A 12806-nucleotide genomic window follows, 5' to 3' on the forward strand; every position below is an offset into this window, starting at 1 on the left:
TAGGAAGCAGTTACTGTGTTGCCTTAACTGAGTTACTCTCTATTACTGTTCAGATCCGAGTGTCCCAGAGGGTCATACTGTCGAAACTGCTCCAAACCACATTTGAACTTTCCTACTAGTTTTGGTTATAAAAATAAGTTATAATGAACCATCTATATCATACTTTTATTTCTTTGTTGAATGAATGTGTGCTGGGAAGATCATAAATGGAGTTGCTTAGCAATAGTGGAATTGGATTAACAGACCATCACAAACCTAGGGCTCTTAAGCAATCATATTTTCACATTGGTATGTTAAATTCTTCTAGGTTCCTTTTTGTGATCAACACACACACACAACTTAACTTTGTTTATATGTTGCTTTAAAAAAAGTAAAAGAAATCTATATTTTTTTCTTCTAAAGCGATTGATTTCAAAACACATCAATCATAGCAAAAGGTTGTGTATCAATTTAGATCTTTCAGGTCATGCATCCAGACTACAGGTTATAATGCGTGGATGCCTATTCTAGTTTGATTATTAATGTCTTAAACTGTTCTTCCCCAAACCTACTTGTGCAGAACTTATGTAAGAAACCCATCTGAAATTGTCATCTTATGGGGAAGGCAGAATGAAAAACAAACTCCTATGCATTAAAGATTAAAATTGCTGACTATGCCCATTATAAACCACAAATGAGGCTATGTTTCGAGTCCTCACGACCCTTCAACAGAACCGATTGAATGTTAGAAGAGGGGTGAAATATAAGCTGGTTTAAGGTGGGGGTGGGGAGAGAGAAGTGAGGGGGGGTCTCTTTTCTTCTCTGCCGATGCTGCCAGACCTGCTGAGTTTTTCCAAGTAATTCTGTTTTTGTTTTGGATTTCCAGTATCCACAGTTTTTTGTTTTTATCGAAGTATTTTGAAGTCTACCTTACTGTTATAATGTATAGGAACGTAGGAGTCAATTTGCACCAAACCCACAAACGACGAGATAAAAAAAAGAATATTTTAATGATCTTGGTTTAGGGATTGATATTGGCTAGGACACTGGGAGAATTCTCCTGCACTTCAAATAATACCATGGGATCTTTTATGTCTAACTATGAGGTTTATAGATCTTGATTTAACATCTCATCCAAAATTGCATTCAGAGGAATGTTAGCCTGGATTATGCACTCAATGATCTGGAGAGGGGCTTCAACCCTCGAACACTGACTTAACGTGCATTAAAGAAATATAAATGCTACTTATTGTTGGGTCTCCCTGCCATTAGGCCATTCTCACTAGTGCTGGATCAAAATCCTGGAACACAAATGGATTCATCATTAACTAACCTAAGCATTGGTAAACCTAACAAAATAAAATTCTACATCAAAATTTGTAGGTAAATGAAAATCTTTCTGCATCCTGAGAGAAAATAAGGGAAATTGAACAGCAGAGTTCTGATAAATTACCAGATCATAGTATTATAAACATTTACAAAAAAGGCGCCACTACCTTAGAACTCTAGAATGCATTTAGTCTTTACAATGCAGAAAAACAGCACTTTTGTACCTGTATCAAAAATGGTTTTGGTGTTGGCAATCATCACTGCACAGCAGTAAATTTGTTGCAGGCTTCATTTACCATATTGTTAACATATTGGGATTCATTTCATTTGCTGATACCAATAAATAGCATTACAGTTTGCAGAGTAAGTTTGCCTATGCACTATTAGATTTTGATAGAAATGTGTGGATGTATAATTGCCAACACTCATGCCTTTGTCCTGCTTTGTAATAGGTGACAAAAAAGCTGTCATTTATTATTCACAAATCAGTTCTTCAAACAAGTGCAGATCTACATTCTTGGCATATGCTGATTGTTTATAGCAGAATTTATATTTTTTTTTGCTTTACCAAGGTAACTGCACTTGCATAGTCCTGAGGTGCTTCAAGCTAATGAATTCTTTTGACATATGGCCAGTTACATTCATAACAATACTGAATGTTGCAGTGTAATTTTGTGGACTTAGTACAATTAGAATACCAAACATCCAATGCAGTGTGAACTAAGTTGACATCTTTAAAATGATAGAATTTGGAATTTTAAATTATTTTGTTACATACTAGCCGTTGCTTTGTTACGAGGTGTTTGTTCCAAAGTGAATGAAAACATTAAACTAACACAAAAATATCTCGCTGAATTCAATTAAATAATGGGAGTTATGCCAACAAATTAAGCAGAGTCGTGATACAGGATGGGTTAAAAGCAGCAGCATTTTGCATGAGCTCAAGTTCTAAAATGGTGAAGAATGGGAGGCTAGCCAGGAAAGCATTCCAGTAATTAACACAGGAGATGATAAAGGTATATAAAGGTTTCAACAGCAGTTGAGTACAAGGGCAGAGGGAGGCATTGTTACAAAACGTAGAAACAGGATAGTTTTTTGGCAGACAGGATATGAATTAGAAACTCAGCTCATTGGTTGAAAAGGACATCAAGTTTCTTCGAATCAGAAGAGAACCCAATCAACAGGCTCAATCAACTTTGTGACGTTGAGTTTCCAGCCAGCTATCAGTGGAATTGAATCAAATAGCACCATAAAATTACATAATTTCAAACACAATTGTCCATAACCACTTTTCACTGGAGTATTCTCAATCACTTATGTTGGTTCAAAGGTCTATTGCCCAAATCAGTTCCCGCTCACAAAACCGGACATGTTCCCAGGTCAAAATGGCAAGTTTGTGCTGATTGCAGCTGCTTGTGGGGTAATGGTCACATTGTGCCCAGATTCTCAGGTGCATGGGCATTCATGGCTACATGAATACAGGCCCAGCTCTGTTTCTCCTATTGTTGCTGCAATTACTTTAAATTTCATTTAGTCTAAATTCAGTCAATTACAGCAGAGGAAACAAATATGTGGCTTCAAATGACTGCTGGTCACAGATCTTATGTACCAAGCTCAGATCAACAGAGTCAACTGCAGCCACTTGAGAAGAGCATTAAATCAGCCAGTTGAAGAATGGTTCATTTCAGGCAATTCCAGTCCTCTGTGAAGCTAGAGAATACTGTTCCAGTTGGGAATTGATTACAGTAGCTGATTGTGCTGATTCATGGGAAATTTTACATCACACTTATGCTAATGAGGTTGCATTAACATCACTTTGGCAAAACCAGAGCTGCACATTTTGCTGATTGTGCCCATAGTGGACAACCTGTATCCTTGTCTTAACCACTGGCAAGATTGTGACTGCCACTGAAGTTGTCTGCATTTCATCATCTTCCAGAAACCTATACAGATCTCAGACAAGGCATTGCAGTTATAGGAAAGGTACCGGAACCACAACAAAATCTTTCCTTCAAATGATATCAAGAATATATTAAAATTTAAATTCAGTTGTGGCATAGGTAAAAATTGGCCTTTTTTTTTTACATGTTAGCAATGCAGCCCCTATTTTGTAAAATAATGCTAGACCAAACAGATATTCTGATATGTATGTTTAATTTCCCTGCATTTTTTTCCACTTAACAAGATCAAGTAACAAGGAAGTTGTCTGATGTAGTGCTGACACTAACATTCCAATACTAATACTGTTGAAAAGGCCTATGTAATCGTAATTGTATAAACTCATAAAAACACTATACTAAAGGAGTCCAAACATAAAAGTCAGACAGTCTTTCTAACCTGTTACTTGCCTTGCAGCCACAGGAAAAGGAGCAAAATGGAAGTTGATCATCTTCAATTCTGTTTCACAACCCTCACCCTCCAAAACAATAGAAAATACTATTTTTTTGTCTTGACTTAAATGTCTGATAAAGAAATGTCACTTAGTATTTACCAAACATCCATCTATTCAATTTGTGAGAAAAAAAAGTGAAAACTTTACAATGTACAAAAAATGACAAGGATTTACATGGCCTACCTAAATATCTTTAAATTTTTTTTAAGCACAAAGTTGATTTGTACAAGTTACAAAATGTAAACATGGCAAAATAAATAGTTAAAACAAGTGACAAAAGGATCCCAATTTCATGCTCATGATCCCATAGATTTGTGTCATTTTCATTCTGTTGTAATTTCAAGTGCAAAGCATGATGAATATCTAGTATTCAAGTAACAGAAATACATATGATGATACAAATAAACTATTGTACAAGGTAGTGATCACCTGAACTTTACAAAATTTACATTTATATATAGACAGAATTTTACATTTATGATATGACACCATTCAGGTCCACATTTAGCACTTGCAATCCATTGGGTGCCTTATTCTGCATTCTTACTGGAATGCAAGATTTCCATCACTATGTCTTAGAAGAGGTGCTTTAGATGACGTTATGTCACCTCCATAGCTACTGTTTTGTCTGCAATACCATTCAATAATCTCTCTGGTTCGCTACTCTCCCTGCAAGAAAAGAAACAACCTTTAACTTTTATAGAAATTACAGCTGTACAGCACGATTCTTATAGAAAGCAAAGTGAATATATAAAAAGAACTTGTTAAATCCACTTCAAATGGAGTGATCCTTAAATTTTAAATCCTTTGGGCATTGTTTTGTCTATTTGTGCTGTGCCTAGAAATGGGTTCCAACATTAAAATTGATTTTATTCCCTTATTTAAGTTCAAAGTATTTTCCTTTCAAATACTGGTCATCCAATCAGTAATTACAACAGAACAAAGGCATCCCTAAGGTCTTTCTCTATTTCAGCTATACTTTTAATTGATGCTGCACAAATACAATCTTATTTTGGACAGGCTAACTTATTTCCCAGCTGACATTACTCAGCAAATTGTATCTCAATCATTAATCTGATCCTATCATGGCATTTATAGGAAACAAACAAACATTCCTTCACCCTCCCAACTTAATCCAATGAACTTCACTGTGCATTTAATAATGGATTTCAATTCAATAGTTGCAGTCTCATTTGGATGTACAAATCATCTGAATCCTACAATAAAACCACTGCCTTGTAAACTTTCCTGAGCTTTAATTATTCTATAACTTATGACTTTGAATAATTCTCAAGTACAATATACCCTAGTGCTCGAAGGAAAACAATAATGTATGGCACACAAAGGTAAAATAAAATCTACAAATACAACTGAAATCATGCATTAACTCATAAATAAAGACTGTTAAGGAATGTGATAAATACAATGGTAGGTAAAACACTCTCAATATGTCTCAGAATAATTGGAAAAATTGGATCATAAATAACTTATCAAGTTATCTAAATTCAAAGAATCCATTAATTAGATACTAAATTTTAATTCTGAACATTGATCTAATATTTAAATCAATGCAGTTTTCAAACTTTTTTTTCCTTAAGGGTTGCTTAGTCGAATGCTTTAAATCACTAACAAGCTTTAAGTAGCTGCATTTTGCAGTTGCACCTTCCACATATCCTTTCCCTTCCTGCCCTATTGTACAGCTGCTCTGAATATTGCTTACTTTCCCAGCAGGATGGGTGAAGGGAAGGGGTCATCACAAACACCCCAATCAAGAAGAAAATCTGATTGACCTCAATAAATTTATATCACTGCTCCTGTAAGGATTAATAATTTTTAAATTACTACACAAACAGCAGAAAGTCTATCAACACATATGAGGTAGCACCCAGGTAAAATTCATTCTCAGAACCACTTATGCTCCTTTAGAACTTGATTACATAAAACTTCTTTACCTACCTAGCCAAGCTACTGATGGTACTACTAGGGGTCACCTTTGGCACCCTGTCAAGACTGGTAGCAGCTGTGGCCAGCTTTAAGGCAGAAGGAGAAGGTGCTGAAGTCCTTGCACTGAGATGCACATTGACAGGGGTAACCACATTCATACTGTTCAGCCGCACAGCAGTTCCTATACAGGAATTGTTCACAGGAAACGACTGGGGACTGCTTGTGCGTAATGCAGGGAACACGTGATTTGCTGAGGTGCGACTGACAGTTCTTATAATTTGTACAGTAGATAACCCTGGACTAGAGGATGAAGAAGCATTGGAGGTTTGGAGATTCCGATAGGTGCCTGTGAAAAGAAGCAAGAATAGCAATTAAAAATGGGCTAATCTCTTTGCATATGAAGAGTGAGGTTTTATTTTCGATTGGTTTTCTGCACAAACTCTGAACGGTCCAACAATAGAATTATGAAACAAAAACAAAAATAGCTGGAAAAACTCAGGTCTGACAGCATCTGTGGAGAGGATGAGTTAACGTTTCGAGTCCGTATGACTCTTCAGCAGATTGAGTCATACAGACTCGAAACATTAACTCTGTCTTCTTCTCCACAGATGCTGTCAGACCTGCTGAGGTTTTCCAGCTATTTTTGTTTTTGTTTCAGATTTCCAGCACCCACAGTATTTTGCTTTTATATTAGAATTATGAAACTGAATAGCAGCAGGAACAATATCTTTTTGTAGACAATTCAGGTGCAGAAACTTTCAGAAGCCTTCAATCTATTATACATGTTTCCAGCTTCTGGAACTTAGTGTCACAGGCTTTTGTTTTTGCCGCTAAGGGAGGTGTACAATTTACAAAGCCTTCACAGTTCCTTCCAGTTACAGAAACTTAGTTTTGTGGCACTATAACACCAGATGGGTTCAAACAAAAGAACATAACACCATCAGTGGGTCCAGCATCAATGCACGCCAAAATCTCAGATTCAATGTTTTGATGAAGCTGGATGACCAACTGGACTAAGTGGTGCGATTTTAATGGGGATGAAGGAACAGTGACCAAGACAGGACAAGTTAAAAAGACTTATGAAAACTGGGATCCTTAGTTTTATTAATATCGAGGCATAGAACATAAAAGCAAAGAAATGATGCCAAAAGCTTTTAAAATACTGATTAGTCCCCAGCCTGAGATCTGGACACCATACTTTTCGAAAGGATTGCAAGGCTTTGGAGAGGTTGGAGGAGAGATTTAATTGAATGGCACCACGGAAAAACAACTTCAGTTATGCAGTGAGACTGGAGAATCTGGGTTGTTCCTCTGAGAGCAGATTTATGCAAGTTATTTAAATTCTGGCTAAGATATCAATGTTAGAGTTCAAACAATAGAAAATGCTGAAAGTATAACTATAGATGCAACCCAGTTCATTATCCCTTTTTACTACAGGCAAGCACCTAAATGCACTTGGTAAGGTACATAACTTCACAGAAATCAATAAGTCAGCAAAAAATAAAAGTGATCCATAATTAGAATTCAAGGCTACATCTTACAGTTTCTTAAACCTTGAAATTTAGTATTATAGTCACTTGTAAAGGGATAAATAATAATTAAAAGTAAAACCTGTATTGTGTGCAAAATATTAAATGGAAAATTAACAGAATTAATCTATATTGTTCACGGTGATGTCCACCAACTAAGAAATTATTCCACTGTCCACCTGCACTGGAATCCCAAGCTAAATACAGGTGTCACTTCTAAATGTTTTATTCTCTGTAGGAAGGACTATATTGTTGTAGAGTAACATCAGCTTTACAGATATGACAAAGAGCCATAGACCTGAAAGGTCAATTCTACTCTTCTTTTTCCACAGATGCTGCCTATACTGTTGAGTGTTTCTATTACTTTCTGGTTTTATTTTAGCTTTCCAGCACCTGCAGTCTTTTGCTCTCTGACTGTTAACTATTCTGAGAAAACGAAGGAAACCAAGTACACATTTGTTTAGCACATTTTGACATTTAACACGACTTAATCTTAGTCACAAACAACTGCAGCAGCACAAACATAACCATTGCTATTGTAAAATAAAATTGATGCTCAATAAAAGCCAGCAGAAATATTCATAATATACATATAGCCTTTTACTTAAAAAAGGCAAGGTTTGTCATTTGACTGAAGCCGACTAGTAAACTGACATTCCGAACCACATATATTAGTTTAAGGAATTAATTTAACCATTTGTCTTTCATATTTGATTTTATTCCAAAGAAACTGTCAGCATACCAGGGATCTTGTACTTAACGCCTTCTTCAGCACCTAATTTCATAGGACTAAGTAACTCAGATGGTCAGGTTTAAGAGCAACATCAAAGCACTGTCTTCTAGAGGACAGAGCTTGAACAGAATAAAGCTTTGTTCTAGAAATGTAACTGCAGACATTGATCAATTAGAGAACTTGAGATAATGTCCCCAAGCAGATAATGAATACAATCTTTTACCAAGCCTTCTGCCAAAGCTACACTTTTGCATGGCCTTTTGTAATGTACATCTGTAGAGTACTGGCGTTATGGGCCAGAATTTTTACCTTGTTGGGCGGGCGAGCAGCCGAACTCCGCCACCATTTTGAGTGGGCTTGCCAATTAAGGCCCGCCCAGCGGCCTGCCCGAGATTACTGACAGTATAAAATTTTTAAAAATAGAAAAATATTAAAATTATGAACATGTCCCCCTCATGTGACAATGTCACACGAGATGGGACATATTAATAAGAAGCATAAACTTTATTGAAGTTTTTAAAAACGGACATGAAACCTCATCCCGCCAGTGGATGAGGTTTCATGTATTATCAGAAGCCCACTGGGGCTCCTGGCCTGACTGCCAACCTTAAGGTTGGACAGGCAGGGCATTTAACAAGCTTAATTATCCTGCCAATGGCCTTAATTGGCCATTGACAGGACAACGGGCAGACAGCTGATTTCGCTGTCCGCCCGCCTTCCTCAATATTTAAATGGACCTGGATGACATCAGGGGGTTCCTTCTGACCTCATCCCGCAACATTTTCCCATCGGCATGCGGGCCCTGCTCCCAAATTGCCGACAGGAAAATTCTGCCCATGATGTAGATCATGGATCTTCATACAATGCAACAGTACTGTATTCTCTACGACAAAACTAGGTCTTACTTTTGTAAGTGGAGAACACTTGCTCAAGAAAGACAGAACCATCAAAGAAAAGCTGTGCTAACATAGCAAAAAATTGAATACTAAATTGCAAACACTGCAATGATTAACACTGGAAATCCAATTCTTCCATTGTAACAATATAACATCATAGCTTTTACCTCAGTCACCAAACTAAGTGATTTGTTGTTAAAAGTTTCTGAAGATGGGTCTCAACTTTCTACAGACAAGCTCCTTTGTTAAAGGTCAAATAAACCTAACTAATATCTGTGGGCAAGATAAGAGATTATTTATAAGTGACAGGATTGTTTATGCTCAATGAAATGCTGCTGCTCAAGGTGAAAATTCTGTTTCCCAATCCTGGTGTTGAAATCCTGTCCATTATAGCCATGCTTCTGTACAGACAGATCATAATGGAACAGAAGGGCAGGGACTTGCTGCTGAAAGCTTCTATTTCATATGAAAAGCATTGCACTGACTGGTTTCAACTACTTCTTGGTTGAAATAATTACAAGAAGCAGGTGGTCATTTGGACCAGGCAAGATGGTCAATAAGTATTGAATTTATTTATTTATTTTTAAAAATATCATGGCCTGAATTTTCCAGTCGGCAATTTGGGGGTGAGGCCCGGTCGCCGACGGGAAATTGACACGGGATGACGTCGGGAGGAACCCCTGATGTCATCCCGGTCCCTTTAAATTTTTAGGAAGACAGGCATACAGCAAAATCAGCTGTCTGCCCACCGACCTGTCAATGGCCAATTGAGGCCATTGACAGAGTAATTAAGATAATTAAAGACCTACCCGTCCATCCTCAAAGCTGGCGGGCAGGCCAGGAGCCCCAGCGGGCTTCTGATAATACATGAAACCTCATCCACTGGTGGGATGAGGTTTCATGTTCGTTTTTAAAAACTTTAATACATTTTATGTGATATTTATTAACATGTCCCATCTCATTTGACATTGTCACATGAGGGGGACATGTTAATTTTTTACTTTTTCTATTTTTAAAGTTTTTTGGACTGTCAGTAATCTCCCTGAGACAGCACTATGTCTCAGGGAGCACTGCGCTCTTTCATGTGCATGCGCAAAAGAGCGCACTTTGATAGCTGGGGATTCCCTCACCCCCAACATAGCGCTTCCTGTCGGGTAGGCCACTGGGCGGGCACTCAAAATAGCAGCGGGCCCCATTTCAGTGGCAGGGGTCAGCTGTCCACCCGCCGCCGAGCCAGTGGGGCCCGCACACCCACCAAGGGCAAAATTCTGCCCCATATGTTGAATATACATATACTCTCCAGAAACCATGGTAGTTTACTTGCAATTTCTGGTTCATGAAACATTCCAGTACTGAAAGTAAAAATGAATGAAATCCTTTATAATTAATGTTCTATTGTGCTTTCAGCTGACAGTCTGCTTTGGTAAAAACACAGCACAATCTCAATTCTTATCACAGAGAAGTGAGAGAAAAACTACAAGTGTTGATAACCTGAAATCGCTAAGTTTGTGTAATTGCCCAAGAAAAACTTGCTGAAAATCATTATTTTCCCAACATTTGCTAATATTTAGCAAAGGGTTTTACATAGACAACAGTGCTATACCCTCACCTGCAGGCTGAACGACACCATTCATGTTTGTAGTATGACCTGCAGCATCCTTGGAAACTTCTGCCTGACCTGGTCCAGGAGCACTAACTACTGCTGATGCAGCAAAATGGGCACTAGCTGAATCCAGCGTTTTTGAAGAGCAATCAGATATCCTGGATCCCTGAAAAGTTATTTCACAAACAAACTTTAAATAAAGGGCAGTTAGGCAAGTACGTGAGAGAGAAACAAACAGAGGATATACTGATAAGATGAAATGAAGTGAATACAATGTAGATACAAATCCCTGAAACGTTCATAGTGCCCACAATATTGATAACCCGGAATATTAAATATCCAAAAATAACAGGATATATTAAAGGAAGAAGCCCTTACAGCTCATTTGATCACCTCCTTCCAAAGTACAAACCCAGCTTCCCGACATAGCTACTTTTAATCAGAGTTCAATGCCTTGGATATAACAACCCTTTCTGGCAAACCATTTGTCACTTTGTGAAAACAAATACCTCAATGTCTATCCCAAATTTACCTCCACCATTGTAATCTTGTGCTCTATAAGTTGATGTACAGAAAATACACCAAAAGCTAATATTTGCACTTTATAGCATTTGGCACTTAGTCCCAAAATGCTTAAAAAGTGCAATTTGCATTTAAAATGTTTTCAAAAATGCAATATAATTTACATTTAAAATACTTCTATGAAAATAATTATTTATCATGAAGGGAGTAAAAATTTTAAAGCTGTTTTCGGAATTGTGCTTGATACTATTTCAAGTTTCAGGACTGTGATGTCTGTGGAATGTTCTCTCTCTCATTTTATAGATTGGAATTAGGGACCTGGGTAGATTCATTGGACAATTTTATATCGACACTCACAGATAATAAAGGCAGGCTCCCAACAATGACATTAACTATAATCGGTACTTTTAACTGGAAAGCCAAAGCACAGATCCAGATTTTCATGAGTCTACAATGCAGTCACGATCAGTGAATCCAGGTAAGTTACAGAATGGAGGGAAGTGCAGTCAGCTGAATTCACAGTTTTAATGGAAATTCAGAAAATTTAGATTAATAAGTCAAAAAAATCTGATCAGTTCACAGTCACAATTCAGTGAACCCAAAGACTTAAGTGCTTAGTAAATGGTACTCAAGAACAGTGAGGTCAATATCAGGATCATACCACTAGTGTAATTTGTCCACACTTGTTTTTGAAAACTGATCAATTATTCCTTGATAATATTCAAATGTTGCATTTTTCAGCAGAGAAGGAGAAGCCTCTTTTGCTGTACAACCATCAACCATGACTGAAATAAAATTAGCAAATTACTCCAGGAGATGTTAGGTGGAAAATTACAATTATAAGGAATGGTGGCTTGACCACCAGCTGAAGGCACATAGGTTTAAGTACCAATTATATTCAGTCCCTGATCTCAGTCATACTGCATAGGGTCGTGCCAAATAGAGGCTAGATAACTACTCAATGGGGGAAAGAAACAGAAGTCAGTTGTATGAATGGATGTTCCCACCAGCTTGTCCTCACAAGGCTCTTGCTGGGATAGGAGGTGATGAGAAACAAAAGTACCCAGAGAAAAGAGAATATGCTGTAAGAAACAAAGCACTAATTGGAAACCTAACTCAGAACCAGAGGCAAGAATGGTTAGTAAAAACTAGATGCTAGGCTTACTTATTTATTCTAATAGATTATGCTTTGTAACAAAAAATTAAGCATTTTTGTCCAGGATGGATTAGAGCAAGCTTGCATGTACATAGTGCTTTTCACAGCCTTGGAACATCCCAACTGGGATTCTGTACCAATAACCACATCACGTATAGTTAAAATTAAGTACTAAATCATAATACTTTAAAGAAAATACATTGGTTTGCCAAAGGCACCAAATGTAAATGTTTACTTAAATTCCTGTTGCCTTTGTTGACTGACAAACATTTACCTGGTTACTTCTGTAATCAGCAAGTAGCCATTGTCCTTGGACAGGAATTCATTTCAGGTTATTCAAAGTGTTCAAATCAGATCAAGGGATCATTTTATTTCATTCAATTTGCCCTTAGAAAAACCACTGCCAAACTCTACTTGGATTCCTGTATTCCTACTACTAAGATAGAGTTATGAAAAATAATCTAGTGTCCTTTGTTTTGGAATATCTACAAAGGAATTGGAGCTCTATCTTGAGTGGTATTGAGGGAGACAGGTCAGTCCGAACGTCAGGGTTGCAAGGCTAATCAGAGACTCCATAATGGTACACAGTCACATATGTTTTCTAGCCTGTTTATGAGGTGTCTGTCGAGGGTTAGCATAAGGGAAATTCCTTTATTACTTTCCAATTCCAAGGCAACTTGTGAAATCTATATTTACTGATTTTAGTAATGTTCAACAAATTTG

The 12806-nt window shown here is 37.3% G+C and overlaps 1 protein-coding gene across 2 annotated transcripts in view; it reads right to left on the bottom strand.

The window, feature by feature from the left end:
• Positions 1-3445: 3445 nt before the first annotated feature.
• epc2 (enhancer of polycomb homolog 2 (Drosophila)) overlaps positions 3446-12806 on the bottom strand; it is a 58496-nt gene continuing 49135 nt past the window's right edge. For both annotated transcript variants that reach the window (XM_041201073.1, XM_041201074.1), the window contains 3 exons: positions 10412-10571; positions 5657-5990; positions 3446-4369 (listed from right to left, as the gene is read on the bottom strand). In XM_041201073.1, the coding sequence (XP_041057007.1) occupies positions 4300-4369; positions 5657-5990; positions 10412-10571 (564 nt within the window). In that variant the 3' untranslated portion in view covers positions 3446-4299. The remainder of the gene's footprint in view (positions 4370-5656; positions 5991-10411; positions 10572-12806) is intronic.

The sequence above is a fragment of the Carcharodon carcharias genome, chromosome 12 (assembly GCF_017639515.1).
Source record: "Carcharodon carcharias isolate sCarCar2 chromosome 12, sCarCar2.pri, whole genome shotgun sequence".
NCBI lineage: Eukaryota > Metazoa > Chordata > Chondrichthyes > Lamniformes > Lamnidae > Carcharodon > Carcharodon carcharias.